This window comes from Monodon monoceros, unplaced genomic scaffold (assembly GCF_005190385.1).
Source record: "Monodon monoceros isolate NGI ecotype Baffin Bay Population unplaced genomic scaffold, NGI_Narwhal_1 Super_Scaffold_4, whole genome shotgun sequence".
NCBI classification, from domain to species: domain Eukaryota; kingdom Metazoa; phylum Chordata; class Mammalia; order Artiodactyla; family Monodontidae; genus Monodon; species Monodon monoceros.
Window position 1 is genome coordinate 36,902,910 of NW_021703781.1, and position 20,346 is coordinate 36,923,255.

Here is a 20,346-nt window from a genome sequence, read left to right on the forward strand (position 1 = left end):
TGATATAGATACAAGCTGTAAGTTTTTAGGAAGCCTTGGGAAAGCAAGCTAAAGAAAATAAGGACAAGTTATTTAATTTCTGAGTTTGTCTTCTCTGAAATGAAGTTAAATAAGATTGCACTGCACGATATACATAATGAATACTAAACAACTGGTGGCTATTGTGATTGATTAGAGAAAGTAAAGTAGGGCCTTTCTGAATGCATCTAGTTAGAAGGAATTTGGCAGAAAAGCACTGAACTTCAGCTGAAGTCCTCTAGTTTAAAAAAAAAGAAAAAGTTTAATATCTTACCTGCAACAGCAGATTAAAAATTAAAAGTAGATATGAAGAGTGTGCAAGAAAGACAATGGAAGTTAGTAATAACCTATTTGCTAATTCAAGAATCATAAAATACATTGATAAATTTAAGTGAATATAAAAACACTGTTTTTATGTTCAAGTGTTTCTCAACTGTACTCCTAACCAAAGGATATCACATTCATATAATTTTGTGACAAGGTGTTTTACAAATCACAGGACAACTATATGGCTGTTATGCTTTTAATGGAGGGAGGCACAAAACCCATCAATGCAAAAGAATGTTTTACACTCATTAGCACAGTGACTGTTAATTTAGGGATACACAATGTGTTAAACCTCAAAAACTACAAGGTTTCCTGCAACCTAAGATAATGGAAAGGCTCCTTAAGTTTTTACCCACCACCTTTAGTTTTAAAGTTCTAAATGGTATTGGAGAACTAAAAAATAATAGGCTCGTTTCAGCTGTGGTTCAAGAATTCTAATGAAGTTGGCAATGACACTGGGAATGTGAAGTTTCCCCAAAAGGGCTTTCTAGATGACCACATCACAAACTTTAAAAGTATTTCCAATAACATATAGGCAAGTTGAGTGGCTTAATAGTGTAAAAGCCTGGAAAGCAGCTAAGATGTCTCATCTTACAGAATTTTAAAACATGGTATAAATACCATTTCTCTCCTACAGAGAAACTTTTTAAAGCATGGACATAACTTTAGGGATGCTAAGGAAACAATACTTTTCATAAAGCTTCAATACACACCCCAAGGCACAGTGTTCAAAACGGCCTATTCACTAAAATGTCACTGCATTATAAGCTATAGGTATGCTATGCTTGCAGTGAGAGGACATTTAATTTATGCCTAGTTAAAAGCACCAGGTGTCCAGTTCAGCTTACATTTACACAGGATGCACCAGTAACATTTAGGATAGTGAATAGTTCAAGTACTACATTTCCAGCATGTCTTGCCTTTTGCTTTTTGATTAGTCAGCACTGGGGCTCTTCTGCCTGTAGTTCTTCAGAATACTTTGAAAGAGGCTAGGATTACCCTGAATATAGTCTTCAAGCAATATGGAGCCCTTCTGAAAGAGCTGTCTAGATACTTCAATAATAACGTTTAGAAAAGGGAATAAAGATAAAACTTGAAATAGTTGAGTTTGTTTCAAAAAAAAGAAAAATAATGTAGAATCTGGCATGTAAGCTAAAATGTTTTGTAATTAATGTCAAAAATTGCCAAGATTGTTAATACTGTTTTGGTAAGAAAAATCAACTATATTGGCAAGGTTAATTATTTGTGTGAAATAATATTGTACATTAATTAAACAGAAGAATTCACCGTTAATGGAAGAAAACCCACAAGAAGGGGAAGCATCCAAAGAAGGCAATCAAAAGGTTAGGTTAAAAAAAAAAAAAAAAAAGTAAGTTTACTAGTTTCAGAATACATCAACACACCTTGATTATAAAACTATTTCATTTTTAAAACTACAGTGCTTTAATGTACTTCTAATAACAACCCAAACTAAGGAGCCGTGGAGGCTTATGAAAAAGACCTACCCACTATGATGCTGTGTTTCTAGTGTAGGGGTGAATTAATACTTCTGTAAGAAGGAACTGAATCACCTCAACATCAACAAACAGCCTTTTTCTTTTACACAGTAACTCATAATTTGATTATTTCTCTTCACTAGTTCAAAATTAGGCAGAAAAGTAACTACATCAGACCCAGAAACGCAATGATTTGGCAAGCCGCAGTTACTCAGCTCATGGATTTGTGCTAATCTGCAGAAAATTTGCTTGACTCCAGTACTCCATTCCTTCACATCTGTAAAGAAAAGCCCATAGATAAAAAGTCACTTCACTGCAGGATAAAAAGCAAGTTTCCCACCCTGAAGCTCTCACTTCTCAATAAGCTACTAGAATCCACACAGGCTCCAAAAATTCTCCCAACAGCTACATCATCTTGAAAGGTCACTTTCAAGTATGTCCTCGTTACTTCATGGAGCAAGTTCAAGTGAAATACATGAAATTTTTATGATCTTTTTCCCACCTCACCTAATATAGAAACCATTAATAGGAATACAGTTCAGTGGGCAAAGTATGAATTCATATATAAGGCAAAATATCTTTGAGCAGCTAAAACTAATATTTGCACTAGTGGCATGTACCCACCTGTAGAGGAGTTCGATACAACCATTTTTCTTTATCAACTTTAAGCTGCATACAGGCAAAGAGATCACAAACTGCTGGGAGGCCGTAACGGTCTGGGGGAAAGCTGTGTTCCTCCTGTAGGGGCGAATTAAGTAATACTTCCTGCAAGAAGACAAAAGGTGGATTGCTACATGACAACTGGGAGGCGTGAGACCAACAATTCATCTTCAAATAGTGTAGTGTCCATAAAGAATGATGTAAATGTTGGGCATTCTAATAATGAGCAAAGGGGACAACTATTTTCTCTACCCCTAATCTTTTCCATAAGTAGCAATAAAATAGGCCAGATGGGGATTTGGGGCCTAGAAAATGCACAGAAATTTCAGTCTGAATAATCATAAATCCTCCATTCTGTTGCTAACATGGCACCAAAATTAATACTTAAGCCATATTTAACAGTTAAGATATTTAAGGATCTGGCCCATTTGCAAGGTTTGGGATTAAGAAAGTAAAAATGTATTAAATATACTTCAAAAGGTGCTATTTTAATGTGTTGTGCTCACCTTGGCCTTTCGAAGTAGCCATTTGTCTTCTCCTGAGGATAACTGGCTAAGATTTCCTGTCTTCTTTCCTGGCAAGACCCAGTCAGCTGTGTTAAAGGGACACCAGGAAGTGGCCAAGTGGCTTGTAAGCTTTGGTATGCCAGCTCTGTCCTCTCTAAGAGGCACTTCCTTGGGACATCCTTCTTTGCATGAGGAGGTAATGAGCCACTCTGACAAGGGACTGTTCCTTATGACTTGGAAGGAATCAGCAATTCTAGAAGAAGCCATTGCCTTTGGTGCCTTAGCTTGTTCTGTTGCCTCTCTTCTGGATGGACAGAGCCACATATTCAGGGAATCTTTATGTTTCTCAGGTTCAGGTTTTGGTTCCACAGGCATACCATTTTTATCCTTTCCTTCTTTCTTCAGAAGCCATTTACACAGAGCTTCCTTCTCACAATTTTCATCACACACACACTCTGCAAAGCTTGTACAGGGCTCATTGGCTTTGCAGACCTCCTCTACTTTATATGGGTCTTGATGATTCTGGACAAGCCAATCCTCAGTAATCATGCTGGGAGTGGACAAGGGTTTCTTGGCCTCCAAGTGGTCATTCAGGCACTTCAGATTGCCCAGGTTCTCAATCTCCACACCTTTGAGCTGGTTACCCTGACAATTGGTACAAGAATCAGGCTTGACAAGCCAATCATTCACACTATAGGACTCCTGGAACACCTGGAACAAGAGCTTAAACTTCTCACTGGTTTCACAGCTGCCATTCCCAGGCTTCTCAAGCTTATGGGATTCCTGGGGAGTCACCAGCCAATCAGAAAGCTCCATCTCATCTTGATCAAGAAGCTCTAGATCTCCAACCTTTTCAATTTCAGTGGAGTAAGAACTGGTAGTAGAATGGCTGTTACACTTTTGGTAACTTGGTTTTTCAGAAACTTCTTGTTGCTGACTCTTGTGGAGCCAATTTTCCAAGCCCTTTAGGTTGCCCCAGACTTTACTGAAGAAATTGCAGGCTCTGGCAGAAGTCTACATAAGAAGTACACAATATTAGTTTGCCAGAATATTATGACTGCTTTGGGATTCAATGATAAGACTTCTACTTATATTTACCACACTGCCCAATGTTTCTAAATTTAAGTATATACATAGCCAAAAGGTATGGGATTTCTCTATTAAGATATTAAAATATATGGTTACATTAAAACTTAATTTTCTGCAGTTTTAAAATAAACAAGGCAAAATAGGAGGAAGCATTTGTAGCGGTTTATAGAAGAGGCTAGTACTTCTATATAATGTGACTTTATGAATAAAGAAGACAAAAATGAGCCATGGATATGATGAGACAAGTCATCAAAGAAGGCTAATAAACATGAAAAATACTCAACCTCCTTAGTAATCTAAGAAACTCAAAACAAAAGTTTTTACTGTTACTTTGTGTCAAATTCAGAGAAATAAACTTGTAAACGACTACCACTATTAGAGAAGTTTCAGGAAGCAGGTCTCTTCAATACTCTGGTGGGAATATAAACTGCTATCAACTTCCTGGAAAGCCAAATTGGCAATCTGTAGCAAAAGTCTTAAAGGGACTGCAGAACTATAATCTAGGAATGCCATTTCTAAGAATTTATTCCTAAAGAGCGAATCAAGAATGTACGCAAATAATTAGTTCCTGGACATGCAGAGGAAATGCATTTATATTCAGAAAAACTGAAGTTTAGAGCCAATCAATGAAATATTATATACTGTGAAGGATTTTATGGAAGAAATTAAATGACAGAGAAATATATTCATGCTCCATTAGTAAAAAAATCTGCTAGCCAAAACAAAAGTTACAGAATGATATTTTTCTTTAAAAGTATATGTATGCATAAACAAAAATGTTACAGTGGTTGTTTCCGCATGTGGGATTATGGGCTTGTATTTCTTTATACAGTTTTTTCCTAAGCTTTTTATCTACAGTGTAGAGGTGTCACTATTGTAATAAAAAGTTATTAAAAGATATATATTTCCCAGACTAGAGCTAAAAACCAAACAAAGACATACACTATCAGTTAATAACTAGCCCCATCTATTACTTCATCTATCTCAGAAACAATAAAGGCAGCAACACACCTGACTATTCTCCAAGGTCTGCTTTTGGGTGAGCCAGTCCTGCAGATTGGTACTGGGTATGTAAGGAGCTTGGCGACCGCTGGCAGGTTTGCTTCCAAGGAGCCATTTGCTGAGAGGGACAGCTGTGGTGCTGGATGCTGACTTCTGCTAATCACACAATACTTTGCTGCTTAACAAGGCAATGTCAAATGCAGTAGAAAGTTTGCCAGAAAAGCAGGAGACCCAAGTTCTCTAATCTTGGCTTGATGCTGACCCTGCACAAGTCAAATGACTTCCCTAAGCCTCCATTTTCACAATTACAAAACAAGGAGTATAGCTGATCTCCAGGGTTCTTCTCAACTCAAAACTTCTAGGATCCTATATTCACATTGCCTTTAGAAGTAAATCACCTCTATGGATGATAAAGAGAAGGATCCCTAAGAGAGAACCAACCCAATCAGAGAGCTATTGATAATTCTTATGAACTAACTGATAACAATTACTTTCTTACTCAACACCTCTAAAACCTCTAAATTTCTGACATTCAGTCTCAAGGGAAGCATTTAATTGCATAAACTAATTTATTACCACTGGTGCCTTTTTACAAATAATTCGTAGCCAAAAAAAAAAAGTGATATAATCAAAACCCAAAAGAAATATAAGCCAAGTAATAACTCAGTTACAAGAAACAAAATGACATTTTACCTGCTCTGGCAATGCGATATAGCTTCTTTTCTCCAGGAAGGGCCCAATATTTGATGAACTAGCATGAGCCATCAGGTGCTCAGGAATTTGCTATGAGATAAAAGCAAATTAATCATGTTTACTGTTATGCTTTCATACCAAAAAAGTGAAACTGTAATCCCTAAATTTCAAAAGTATTAAGCAAAGTGTTACATTTCACTAGAATATTCTTTATACTAAATTCACTGACCTATGAAGTAGTTATAAAATCTGAGAGCTCCCTATTGTACTACATAACTATCTTCATGTAAGAAACCTTCACCAGAATTGGTAGTATTACTACTTTTAACAAGACCCAAATGAGACCATATTTGACTCTAAAGACCATTCAAGACATAAATTTCGTAAGGAAGAAGTCAAACGTATTTAAAGAGATACAAGATGAATTCAAGAGATGATCAATGAGTCACTACCACATTCCAAGCACTACCAGCCTAATGCTCTATAAATTTAATCAGAAAATGAAATTTCTGAAGCTTATCAAATTCTCAAGAAAGCCACTATTCACAGTGAAAATGTGTTATTTTTAAGACCACCTGTGAGGCCACAGACCTAAGAAGCTCACTATGAACCTTCTGAGATGAACACTACTCACAATGGTCTTAAGAGACCCAAACGTGGTGATTGCCTGGCGCAGGGCAGTTATATCGGCTTCAAAGAGTAGGACAGTCGAATCTTCAGGTTTGAGGGTCAAACTGCCCAGTCTGGAGAAAAAAAATAAAACCTGGCTATTTTAAAGAAACATCTATTTCAAATTCATCCAAAATAAAAACCAAATTGTGAGTTATTTGAAATGATTGTACTTTTCTAAGACACTCAACCAAAGATAGATGACTTAACCATGTACCACCAAGTATGATATTAAATATATAAAGCAGGATGATCTTATTGAAGGAAGAGAAACGTCAAGTTAAATCCAAATCATGCAATGAGTTACAAAGTGACTCTTTTTTAATACATCAAAGTCAAAGAGCCAAAGTCAAAGCAAGCAAAAAGGGTCTTTACCTCTCCAGGCACACAGAGACTTGATTGGCTAGATCTTTGTTCTGGGTGCACTCCAGCTGATGAATAAGACAATTGAACTGACCCAGCAACTATAAAACAAATGAAACCATCTAGCCACAATGATACTAAAAGCACCAAGTGTATCCAAGTTAACAAATAGCAAATAGCACTTGAGATTAAATTTTTATCTCATCTATATTAGTGCTGCATTACAGGAAAAAGTCTCTGGAAACCAGAAACCACATTCAAACCAATCATGGCCTTGCAGTCATCTTACCCAGTACAGCTGTTGGGCCTGCTGCTGTAGCGTCTCCTCTTTAAGCTGATAGATCAGATCTACCTGTTCATACAGCCACACCTCACGGCTTCGAAGGCATTCCAGGTGACGACTTATGCAGCTGTGAATCTGGGCTTTGACCTAGAAAACATATATATGTTAGCTTCACTAGTGCTGTAAGCTCAAAGAATGGTGTTTCCCACAGAATGGTGAGGTCCCTAAACTTCTAGGGGTCACAAATCCTTTTGATTATCCAATGACATTTAAGCAGTGTCTCCCCAGAAAAATGCGTACATTCAAAATTTTGCCTATAATTTCAGCGTTGAGTCCTGAATCCCATCCATGAAACCACCAAAGCCCCATGGACCCAGTTTAAGAATCCCAGCCATAAATGCATATCTAAGCTCCAAAATCCTCCTTCAATACTCCTTCTTCTAAGAGGATCAGGTTTATTTTGGGTGTCCTAAAGGAGTCAAGAGAAAATACAAGGATATGTCATGTGATACTGATGCCCCTAAGTTTTCCACATAATTTGAAAACCTATAGTTTTACAAATTCATCAGTGGAAGAAGACAAGAATATTAACTTAATAACTAGCCCTTACCTCTTTTCTCACCCTACAAATGAGCAACACATTTACAGTAGGCCAATTTAGTAAAGAGATGTGTCACTACATATCAACAGCCAGAAGACCATCAGGGTAGACAGTTTATGTAAAATTATAAACGAAATGTCTCTGGAAGCATAAAGAATGATTCAAAAGAGGGATAAATATAAAAATTCTAAGGAAGAAAATCATAACAGCTATAAATTATCCAGGAGAATCCATATAAGAAACTATATATATTTTGTTTTGTTTTTGTTTTTGTTTTTTGCGGTATGTGGGCCTCTCACTGTTGTGGCCTCTCCCGCTGCAGAGCACAGGCTCCGGACGCGCAGGCTCAGTGGCCATGGCTCATAGGCCCAGCCGCTCCGCGGCATGTGGGATCTTCCCGGACCGGGGCACGAACCCGTGTCCCCTGCATCGGCAGGCGGACTCTCAACCACTGCGCCACCAGGGAAGCCCCAAGAAACTATATTTTAAAACACCTTTTTCTGGATAGTAAAGTGGTATTTCAAAGTCATGTAACACTTGGTCTACCCACTCACCAGCAGAACGTTATTAGGCCAATAGAAGGAACAGATTTCGTTCTGGCTAGCTCTAACAATTAAGTCGTTTATAGAACCATGCCACCACCAAAACCATGCCACCACCAAAACCATGCCAATACCAAATTAACAGATGGTAGGGGACATGCTGAAGTGCCATCCTTTACACATTAAGAACACAACTGACCAGTTCAATGAGCTGAGCTCATTCACTTTGTTACTTTTTAGTGGATGGCAGTGCTTGGCACAGGGACCACACACAGAAGCAATCAAAAATGCATGCTGGGGCTTCCCTGGTGGCACAGTGGTTGAGGGTCCACCTGCTGATGCAGGGGACACGGGTTCGTGCCCCAGTCCAGGAGGAACCCACATGCCGCGGAGCGGCTGGGCCTGTGAGCCATGGCCGCTGAGCCTGCGCATCCAGAGCCTGTGCTCCGCAACGGGAGAGGCCACAACAGTGAGAGCCCCATGTACCGCAAAAAAAAAAAAAAAAAAAAAAATGCACGCTGGACTGAATTATCTAAGGTGGTGCAGGAGTTTCCAAACTCTTCTAACATCTGCTTTATTTTCCCTTTGGAATCAAAGGCACCAACATTTCAGGCAGACCATGCAAGGCATGGGGTAAAACTTTTGGGTTTGGAGAAGCCAATCCCTTCGCCATGCTCTAACCAGCCCTGTAATAAGAGTTCAGACAAGGAAAGAGAAAAGCACATGTCACACCTCTCGCAAGTTATCTTTAATTTGCTGTTCAGCCCGGAGAACTCCACCAATAGCAAGCTCCAAGTCCCTCCGTGCATCACAACACCTCAAATGGGGTTCTTTATTACTGGAGCAGCCACTCTGGTCCTGTGAGGTACTCATTCTGCTCCCTGTTCCTTTAAAAGAAAAAAAGAACAATCCAAATTGCACCATAATTACAACCAAAAACCACCCTGCAATCATCCCCCAAATGATTATTCCAACCAGCTCCCAGTTACTAACTACTTAGATTACTTCCAACATAGGACTTGGTACATAGTATACCCTTAATAAATATTACCTCCTCTTCCCCGCCCACCATTACTGTGTTCCTGCCCAAAAATCCTATGCATCTACTTTAGTTACACTTTACATGGGAACAGATATTTCTGAAAAAATACACTAAATTGCCTGAATTGATAGGGCATATAGCCTCCAAAAAGTTAAAAGAACACTAGATTGTTTCTATTTACATACCTGAAGTCATAGGGGGCATGTGTTCTCGTTTTACAGATTTAGAGCTGAAGACTAAAAGGTCTAGAAGGACCCATAATTACTTTGGAAAGAAGGTGCAAACCAATAACCTAATACACAGAGTTTAGAACACTGTTTAGATCTGACATTAACCTAAATTTATTGGGAGGATTAAATTTTTTATTCCCCCCCTCCTTTTTTATTTAGGAAGAACTCAGGGATGCCTTCATAGCTAGGAAACTCTCAGGAATGTAAATCTGACAAAATAATTTCATGGGATTCTGCTATAAGGGAGGTACTTAGAGAAACTGGTGTGGGAAACCACAGAGAGTTTTCTAATAAGCATAGGAGAGAAGAAACAGAAGTGGAAAAATACCACATAACCCAAGATATAATGCTATGAGACTGGGACAGAAGACTGTCAGAAAAGGAATGAAGCAAAGCTTGACAAAAACTGCTGGAAGAACAGTCTGATGTGTATCCTGGATAGATCTAGAATCAGAGATGGTTTCTAAATACTTACAAAAAGAAAGCAGTGATCACAGTACCCCGGAATGGATTCACTAAGCCCTGTGACACCAAAATTATTTCCTTCTTGGGTAGTTTTACTGAACTGGCCAGTCAACGTAATCCTTTAGACACGATATATTTGGACAATAGTAAGACTTGTGACAAGGTTGTATACCATCTCTGTGGACAAAGTGAACATGGGCAAAACAGGCCAACTAAATTGAATCATAAAATTATTTTTTACAAAGTACTCAAAGGATAATGAATTGAAACCAGTCTGTTAAGTATTTAGAGGTATGCCCCTGTTTTCCCCAATTACTCAACTGTTTTCCCTAATTGCCTGGATGAAAACACAGAAGGCAGACATTAAAGTTGGAGACAACACGGGGCTGTGACAAAAATAGATTCCAAACAATCTCTACATAGCTGTTAAATCTTATAAAACAAAAATGTAGATTTTTTTTTTTTACTTGAATGGGGGAGGGCAAAGTGGAAGAGAATAAATGTAAAAGGATGGAGGTTTTTAATTGAAAGCAAGCTCTATATGAGTTAGCAGTGTGCTGGATCTCAGAGGGAAATTACTTACATGCTATTTGACTACATTTACCAGAAGTATAGCATTTGCCACTAATCAGTTCCATGTTTATTAGACTAATTTTGAAATTTCTTTCTGAATAGCAAACTTCAGAAAGAGGCATTTAGAAGAAAAAAGAAAGGGGCCTCAAAACCATGAAAACTTTCTCCAGGAAGGGAGGCTGTTTAGATAAAAGGAGTCTCTGGGAGGACAAATTTACTATTCTGGAATACTTGGAGACCTGTCAAATAGAATTAGACCTGTTCAGAATGACCCAAAGGAGTAGAGGAGGATTAATAGAAGATATCTGAGGCAACATATAAAAGAACTTCCTAACAGTCCAGAAGGAAACGACCTTCTCAGAGAAGCAAGCCAGCTTTCGGCTGAACAGCAGTCTGCAAATGGCTGACTGCTCATCTGAGACACAGGGAACTCTGGCCTACACTGCATCTTCAAGCCGAGGTTTAGGGCCAGGTGGCTAGCTAGAAGCTGAAACGGGCAGAACACTGTGATTCCCCACCCCCAGAAATAAGACAGCGGGAGGAAAAAGCCCAGTAGGCTTTCTTTTGACCATCTCAGCAGAAAATTCACATTCAGGAACTAGAGTTCCTGAAAGATTCAGGAAATTTTCTAACTTCCCCCTGCTATTTTGTTGCCACAGTCTGTTTCCCCATAATGATCTCTAAAATGGAAGGGATTCATTAACTGGATTTGACAGGAATCCCCTTGGAGATTTTTTTTCCAACCCTTGAAACACCAGCTGCAGCTACTTTGCTACCTTCTTTCTCACACTGTAAGCTGCCCTGTTTTAAGCACACCATTAGTGTGCACTTAGTGCACACTGTAGGAACTTTGAACAATACCTGCATAACGAGTGAAATGCTCATATTCAGAAAGTGGAATGTCACCTCATTACCACAAGTTGCTTCACTTTTCACTTAAGTTACTTATATGCAAAGCATGTTTAGGTGTCTTTCAAATGTATAACCAACTTTCACCTGTGCCAAATTTCCCATTCTTAGGTCCTCACCATGTGTGTGCAATGCCACAATGCCTGGCACAGTGTAAAATTTAAACAGTAACATTAAGTCAAAATGTTGCTTCACAATGTCAAATACCCCAGAACTCTAGATCACGTGGGAGACAAATTCAAATGCATACAGTGCTGACTTAGAGAAGTCTTCTCAAGTCCGTCACAAATACTATACAACTGCCTAACAAGAACAGAATATGGCAAAAGTACACAAATTGGATTTTCCCCTTATCAGTTATGGATAGAAAATAGGATGAGATTTAAAAGTTACAAAACGGATTTTCCCCACATATTTATCCCTTGTTTTCAAATTAAAATGAGTGTTATCCTTCAAAACAGTAACCTTGTTAGAGTAGGGGTCTTTAAAGCCATTAAGAAAACCTGTTTCATTCCTTTACGGCCAGCCCCAGGGGTGTCTGTCCCTTCACTGCCCTTGGCTCTGACCCTCCTCCTCCCTGTGGAGCAGTCAAGGGGCAGTCAGCTTCCATAGCTGAAATCCCAAGAAAGAACCTGTGCAAAGGTTTGCCTTCTTGTACTGCAGTGAGGAGAGAGCCCTCAGAGCTGAAATCAAGAACTCCACCACATGGGTGAATTCAAACCACAATAAGGTGAAGCCTGAGCTAGCTTTATGAAATGTCACATCCAAAGAGACATTTATGAGTTATCTAGCTCATATGGTCAATTTCAAAAATTCACCATTCCTTTCAGGTTAGAGAGCCAATGTAGCAAGCACGATGTTTAAGAGATTACTCTGAGGCCTGACAAACCAGAATTCCAGCTCCATCTGCAACCTTCAGACCCATGAGCGAGTTACTTAACTTCTCTGGACCTCAGTTTCCTCTAGAAAAATGTGGACAATGACAGTAGCTACGAAGTGCTGCAATGAAGTTAAAGTGAGACAGTACCTGCCTTTAGGCACTTAACCCAGGCCCTGCACACTGCACTTTTTAACGCTTTGGTTGTTTTTGGTTAGCTGAATTATGGGGACCTTAAGAATCTCCACCTATGGACTATATAGAAAGCAGCACTGAAGCTAGAAAAGGCTTTGAAGTGAGGAGGCCCTGACTTAGAATCATTTAGCCATTAATCAATGCTATGACCTTGGACCATTTGCCCTTTTTGAACCTAATGTCTTAATTAAATAAGTGAGGATAACAATACTTACCTCATAGACTTAGGGGTGAGGATGTGGTACCTGTTTAATAAATATAGCTCCCCATATACTCTCTCACTATAAAACCCAGCAAAAGGCAAGTTGTTTTTATGGCAAAAGCTCAGTAGTCTAAACTCTCTAATATATACCAAGTGTACACACACTTTTGCCTGTTTTCTTACCTGTAAAAAGATTAGACCAAATCAGCTCTAATTCTAAAATTCAGATCAATGAAAGACTACTAAAAATGTCTTCTTCTCTTCACCTTTATAATACAAACTAATGCCCTACCACCTTCAACAGAGGATTGCCTTAAATGTGTATTTTTTTTTTTGAGACAAGTTAAAAGTTTAAGTGCTTTCTAAAACTTCCCTGCCTCTAGGGTTCCTGTTCTAGGTTTTGGAGGAGGAGAGAGATAGAGGGGGAAACACACACATCCCTCAAACAAATGAATAAGGCTCCAGGAAAACCTGGAGCTTCCCTCAAAGAAGAGTTCCACAAACTATATATGCCATACTTGCACAATGCTTTGCACAAATCTAGTTATGAAATCCAAAGATCATGGAACCAGAACTGAGCAACTAAACCACAAATGAAGCTAAGTCCTTATCATATGGTTTAACCATAAAATTTCCAAAGAAACATAACCCTCTTGTGACCGACACAAACCACAATTTAAAGTTGGAAAACCTTAGTCATCTCTTTAGTAGACTACTCTCATTAAACAGGTGAAGCCACAAAGCCCCAGAGAGTTTAAATGACCCATCCACAGCCATTACACGCAGATTTGGGTTTAGAACTAGCATCCTGGATTCTCTCCTTCTGACCAGCTTGTTCTTCCTTTAGTGTATTATCACCCATAAATTCTTTTTATTTGCCAACACTAAAGATTAAAATTAACATTCCAATGGGTTACTAATGGAACACCTTCCATTAAGAATCTCAGTCCAGGGCTTCCCTGGTGGCGCAGTGGTTGAGAATCCGCCTGCCGATGCAGGGGACACGGGTTCGTGCCCCGGTCCGGGAAGATCCCACATGCCACGGAGCAGCTGGGCCCGTGAGCCATGGCTGCTGAGCCTGCGCGTCCGGAGCCTGTGCTCCGCAACGGGAGAGGCCGCAACAGTGAGAGGCCCGTGTACCGCAAAAAAAAAAAAAAAAAAAAAAAAGAATCTCAGCCCATTCTCATAGTCCTCAATAAATTATAACAATTTTTCAGAACCGTCTTCCTTAGATAATGCTAACAAAAATAAACAGCACATCATGATAGACTCAGAATAATCAAAACACTTCCAAGATGAAGGACAGGAGCAACAGCCCTGGGTTCAGATCTCACATCTTATCACAACCATTCCGCATTCCATTCCTCTGTCTGAATGCTTATATCATTTCTAACTGCACCTTCCAGGTCTCACTGCTTGTCCCCCCTTCCCAAATGGCCCTCCTCTCCAAAAAAGGTGTCCACTTTTCACTTATTTTCCTAGCATCTAAATCACTGCGAAAAGACCAAGCCCTTAAAAAACAGACCCATAAGACACTTACTATGTTCTATGAATTACTAAATTCGAAACACTAACTGCCCATTTGGTTATCTTTGATAAGACAATATATATCAGAACATCTGTACAAATTTTCAGGAAAAAAATTATAGTAATAGTCCGCATGCAATTTTACCTTGAGACATTTCTTAACATGTTCTTTCTTCTTACTGTCAGTTTTAAAAAACAAAAGGTTTTTTTATGTCACAATTCATTAACTCAAAGGTTATCTATACGTATCTTATCCTAACCCTTTAATTCTTTAATAATTTCTGAAACTCAAGATCTGATTCTTCGTAATTTTTAAAAAACCATGTAAATAAAGATTAATTCCTGAAGAAACAAACAAAATAAGGTAATAAATTCACGATAGCACATTTTAAGATCGTTTAACACTTCAGACCTTACTGCGCTCAGATCTACCTTTATACATGTAACTATGAGCAATCAATTCCAGCACTTCAACTTTCCGAAGCAGTAACTGAAAACTGACCACAATATTGGTCATTACCATCTAATGCCAATTAAAGCGTTTCTAGTTCAAAAGCAACATTGACTCATGCGACTTTCCAGGTTTCCCAACACTTTCTAGGAGCACTGTCGCCCTAAGCCTGGGTCCCGTCCTCCCTGGAAGCCGCAGCCGCGCGTTCACTCTCCGCTTAAGAGCGGGCACGAGTACTGCTCAGTACGCATGCGCACAGCCCGGCCGTAGGGCCCGTTCCCAGCCCGGCAAGGGGAGCCCACCCCGAGGGCTCCCGCTGCGGCCCTGCACTGCCAAACGTACCTCCTTGCAGGCCAGGTCCCCACCGTGTGAGCTGCCCGGCAAGCAGAACGCTGCTTTATCCGCGACCAGGGTGACAAAGTTTCCTTGAACCCTCAGGCCGCGCCCCGCCCGCGCGCCTGGCAGCGCCCCACGGGCGGGCGGGAGCGCGCACGTCGGCGCCGGGGTGGGGCCAGAGGCTCCGCCCACTCGGGCGGCTTGCGAGACCCTACAGCTGCCCGAGGACACCCCCGCAGCCTGCCGCAAGGCTCCGGCGTGGCTCCAAGCCGCTTGGGCTCCCGGCTGGACGCCACCATCCCCGCCCGACCGCTCAGGGCGAAAGCCAGCTCGCAGAGCCCCGAGGGATGCCAGGGGCTCCTCTCCAGCCTCTCCTCGGCCCACCTGCTCCAGCGCTTAGCCTGTGTCCACCCCGATCCGCGCCCCAAATCGTCAAGACGTCTTTGATTTAAGGATTTTGCTGCTAATCACTACAAAGAAATAACAAACGTGGGCCAGTCAGAAGGCTTCCGGAGTTATTACTGGAATGTTCCTGGCCAGTAGCTCCTGACTCCCTGAGATTACCACTGTCAGCCTAACAGGTTCAAGGCCCGGCTTTTGTTTCAGGCTCTGACATCTCACTTCTGTGACATACCTCTACCTATACCCCAGCGTCCCTCTGTCTCTCTCAAACACACTCCCACACGGCCTCAATCCACTGCTGCATTTAACACTCATGGATGCTTCTCATTCAACAAGCTGACTGAGCACCAACCAGATTCCAAGCTCTATTCTAGGTGCTGGGAATACAATAGTGAAATGAAAGCTCCACCAGGAGAGACAGTAATACAGAGTAGTTAAGAGGATGAACTCTGGAGCTAGACCGTTTCCACACAAAACCTGGCTCTGCCACTTAGATGCGGTGTAACCTTAGGCAAGTCACTTAACCAATCTGTGCCTCAGTTTCCCCATCTGTAAAATGAGGACAATAATAATGGGCCCAACTCAATGAGAATTATATGAATATACAAAAATATGTTTAAGACAGTATCTTACACATAGTAAGTACTTCCTGTCTGATGATTATCACGCTCATGGTACTCTACTTTGATGCCCTTTTCTCGGAAAATAATCCTCAAAGTCTGCATATCCCATCAGGCCAGAGACAGAATTCTATACAGCCTTGCCACTCCCTTCAATTTTTTTAATGTAAAATACTTACTCTCATCTATGCATATGAAGCTATTTTCATAAACAGAGTAAAGCAAAACCACTTGACAAAAAGCAAAGGCCAGTGGACACTGAAGACTATCACCCTCAATTAAGCATCCCTCAGATTTCAGGTGAACAGAGTTTATGGAAGTGCCTGCTTTATCTGTGTTGCACAGTTTCTGGGATCCCACTTCAGACATTCACTACCAAAAATAATGAGAAAGCAACTTATCTCTGAATTCAAAATTTCTTCATTGGAGAACATATTTTGTGAAGATACAAAAAAGATACATACCTCTGAATGATGTTAAGTTAAAATTTGATAGCCCTTTGTATTTATACTTTAAGTCAATGGCTAGAAAAAAGGAATTCTCAGTCTGTAAAAATGACTGTCAAGAACTTTCACCTCTCTTTTATATGCCACTACAAAATAGTTACAATGTAAATAAATACAGTAGGAACTTTGTGGACCATCACCTACCTAACCAGTGGTCTCTATGCCCTCTCTAAAGGATCCTGGCCAATGCCTCAGCACACTAAATGCTGCAGCTCTTCTTCACTTGAACTTACACAGTTACTGAGAGTCAGTGTTATTCTGTTTATGACAGCTTTAGTTGTTACTATAATGATGTGATTTACTAAAGAGTATATAAATATAAAAACACTGGGGAGAGAAAAAAACCATAAACATCTACAAGAATTCTGCATTCAGATTTTGCAGGCACCTCTTTACTCCCTTAAGCTTTGTTATTTGCCCTGGCGTATTTATGAAATGTTTAAGTTCTAAAGGGGAAAAAGTCATAAGGCATTTTACCTCTCTTATGTTTCAAGATTTCTACGGTGTCTCACAACAAGAGAATCATCTATTTCCCGGTAGATTAGTAGATCATCTCATCTAAAGAGAGCATAAACTATAACTCTCCAATGGTTCCCCCCTGCCTACAGGATAAAGTCCAAATTTCTTTAATAAATAAAGTTCTCTGTCTTCTGGCTTCAGCCTGACTCTCCTGCTGTCTCCCCAGAGCAGCGCCCACACCGTGATCTTCCAGACAGCAGTTCCATGCATAGACCAGACTGGTTTGCCTTGTACAGCTTGGCTCTCCCAGCTCTCTCTGCCAGCAAAGCCAGTTCCTCCCCTTCTCCCCACCTGTCTGCTTTTCTGACTATGCTTAAGTCACCAACACTATTAAGCCTTTCCTGACCAAGCATCCCATTCCTCAATAGTTTTGACCTAGTGAGTTAACTGCTGCCTCCTCTGGGCTCACTGTAATCTGTATAAGTTTCCAGCATGACACCTATAACACATGTTACCCTTAATGTTACATGTCTGCCTCCTTAGCCTGAGAGGTCCCCAAGAGAAGGGACCACATATTATTTGGCTTTGTACACCCTGAACAGACTGCCTGCTATCGGTATCATGGCATTACCAACCCCCCTTTATTGAATTGAAATAAAGAGAATGGTGTCCCTGGAGTTGTGCAGTGCTGTAGCCCTCAACTCAACAGAGGCTTAATACATGTTTGATAAATGGAAGGATGAATAAATGTTACATGAATGCTCAATTTCAGACCAGCCACAATAACTATGGTAGAATTCTGCTTCAAACATAAGTAATCAACTTGATGTCCCACTAAGGCCTGCATTAATTCAGGAGGGTTTTTCAGAAGTGTAAATGCTTCTACCATAACTATTACTTTTTGTTCTCTTTCAAACAAGACAAAACTAGCAAGGATATTGCTACTGAAACTATGATTCCAGGATAGGCACTGATATAATGTGTCTTTCCTGATGCCAAGCCCATCAAAGCCCAGCTATACAGATTCACAAGCACCAGCTGATTTGTGAGTTAAAGGGGAAACATTAACTGTATTTACAGTCAACTCTGGATTTTTTTCTCTGATTTTGCAGTACCACAGAAATTCCAGCTGACATCATAGAAGTTTGGTAAGCTTTCAGAAGTAGGGCTGTGCCCTATCTTCAACTTGAAACTTCCCGCCATAATATAGCCAAGGTTAGGAAACCATGTTATTTATCTACCATCACAGTAATAATATCATTTTATCCCTAATTTTATATGGTAAACACCTTGCAGTTTTCCCCACAGAAGCAAGCAAGTTATAAAATATTTTCCCTCCTCTAAAGCCTGGGGGACTAGAAAATATGCCAAAATAAAACTCAAAATATACCTGAGATCATGTTCTTATGAAATCTGTAATTGTCCAAGTATTAAAAGACCTAACTTCTTGTCTATGAGCAACTGACAAGCAAAAACCTTTTAACCTGTGTTGCCAGTTACTCACTCCTTCACTGAACCAAATTGTTACATTTGTAAAGGACTCAAGGCAATGCTAGATAAGAGGAATATTTAGCACCCAAACATACTCCTTACCTCAAAAAGAACATCTTGATCCCACTGCATAATTGAGCCAAGCAAAATCAGGGATGACTAGTTGGGATAAGAATGGCTAAGAGAGTTGGAATGAGCATTCATGTCAGTGGTAAAAAAAAAAAAAAAGCACCCTCAAGATAACTTTTTGTTCACTTGCCAGTGAATCTATTTAATTCAGAGTAAGGATGACTTGCTAGGATTTGAGGTATGGTAGGCTAGGTGGGAAGTTTACAAATTATGACTGTAATATTATGATTTAACAAGCAAAGAAGACAAGCTGAGAAAGGCTATATGGCAGCTCCTCTAACTGACAAGCATAGATAGAAACACTATTAAAACAATTCACCAGAGCAACAGTGGTCAACTTGGCCTCCTTATCAGCCTAGGCCACCTGCATTGTTTACATCTTGTATGTCGCAACAATGTATTTAGACATACCTGTATAGGAAACAGAGCCAAAGTGAAAACCCGGAGCAAAATTTTAAGAGGGCCAAAAAGCAGCAGGAAGAATAAAACTGCCATGGAAATCTATAGTTCCTTCATGAAACTGAACTTAATCCAGTATATACATATTGGTTGGTCCCTTATCATAGTCACTCTGGACTTGCAACCTAACTAGTAAGTATACAGAGACACTGAATTTACTGATTTCAGTAACACTCAGAAGGTGCTCTCTGATCCAGCAGCACATTGCACTGTGTATCTTGCATAGTGAATGGTCTTCATTCTCTGAGGCTGGAGCTGCTCCTCCAGCATGCCTCAGGGCCCTTGCATTTATACTCCAGATATCGTGCCCACTCCTCTTCCTTAGTGTCATCTTCCTCACTACCCTATGTAAAATAAGTCTTCCTTCCACACACTCCCCCTTAATATATTTTATTTTTAAATTATCTCCACAGTATTTATCAGTATCTGACATGTAGAAACCATTTATTTTCTGATCCCACTTCAGAAAACACACTAGAAGATATACGTTCCACACAGGCAGGGACTTTGTCTTTTTGTTCACTGTTATACAGTAGGTGTTCAATAAATATTCGTTGAAAGAATGGATCCAGGGACTTCCCTGGTGGTGCAGTGGTTAAGAATCCGCCTGCCAATGCAGGGGACATGGGTTCGAGCCCTGGTCTGGGAAGATCCCACATGCCGCGGAGCAACTAAGCCCGTGCACCACAACTACTGAGCCTGCGCTCTAGAGCCCGTGAGCCACAACTACTGAGCCCCGTGCCACAACAACTGAAGCCCACGCACCTAGAGCCTGTGCTCCACAACAAGAGAAGCCACTGCAATGAGAAGCATGGGCACAGCAACAAAAGAGTAGCCCCAGCTCGCCATAACTAGAGAAGGCCTATGTACAGCAACAAAAGACCCAACGTGGCCAAAAATAAATACATAAATTTATATTAAAAAAAAAAGAATGGCTTCGGTAAGTATTTAATATATCTATGTGCCAAGACTTTTACTTTTACACATTATCTCATTTAGTCCTCACAAAACTGTAAGGTATGTATGCACTATCAACACAATTTATTTATTTTAACATCTTTATTGGAGTATAATTGCTTTACCATGTTGTGTTAATTTCTGCTGTATAACAAAGTGAATCGGCTATCTGTATACATATATCCCCATATCCCCTCCCTCTTGCGCCTCCCTCCCACCCTCCCTATCCCACCCCTCTAGGTGGTCACAAAGCACCGAGCTGATCTC

The 20,346-nt window shown here is 40.2% G+C and overlaps 1 protein-coding gene across 6 annotated transcripts in view; it reads right to left on the minus strand.

Moving 5' to 3' along the window:
* Positions 1-505: 505 nt before the first annotated feature.
* The window catches only part of NCOA4 (nuclear receptor coactivator 4), a 63,819-nt gene continuing 43,978 nt past the window's right edge, over positions 506-20,346 (minus strand). For 3 of the 6 annotated variants that reach the window (XM_029244790.1, XM_029244793.1, XM_029244789.1), the window contains 9 exons: positions 8,982-9,136; positions 7,113-7,253; positions 6,836-6,924; positions 6,426-6,534; positions 5,792-5,881; positions 5,108-5,254; positions 3,008-4,021; positions 2,466-2,606; positions 506-2,118 (listed from right to left, as the gene is read on the minus strand). In XM_029244790.1, the coding sequence (XP_029100623.1) occupies positions 2,113-2,118; positions 2,466-2,606; positions 3,008-4,021; positions 5,108-5,254; positions 5,792-5,881; positions 6,426-6,534; positions 6,836-6,924; positions 7,113-7,253; positions 8,982-9,122 (1,878 nt within the window). In that variant the 5' untranslated portion in view covers positions 9,123-9,136 and the 3' untranslated portion in view covers positions 506-2,112. Of the gene's footprint in view, positions 2,119-2,465; positions 2,607-3,007; positions 4,022-5,107; positions 5,255-5,791; positions 5,882-6,425; positions 6,535-6,835; positions 6,925-7,112; positions 7,254-8,981; positions 9,137-15,062; positions 15,201-20,346 lie in introns of those variants that run through there. The other 3 variants (XM_029244792.1, XM_029244795.1, XM_029244794.1) reach the window with 3 other exon arrangements.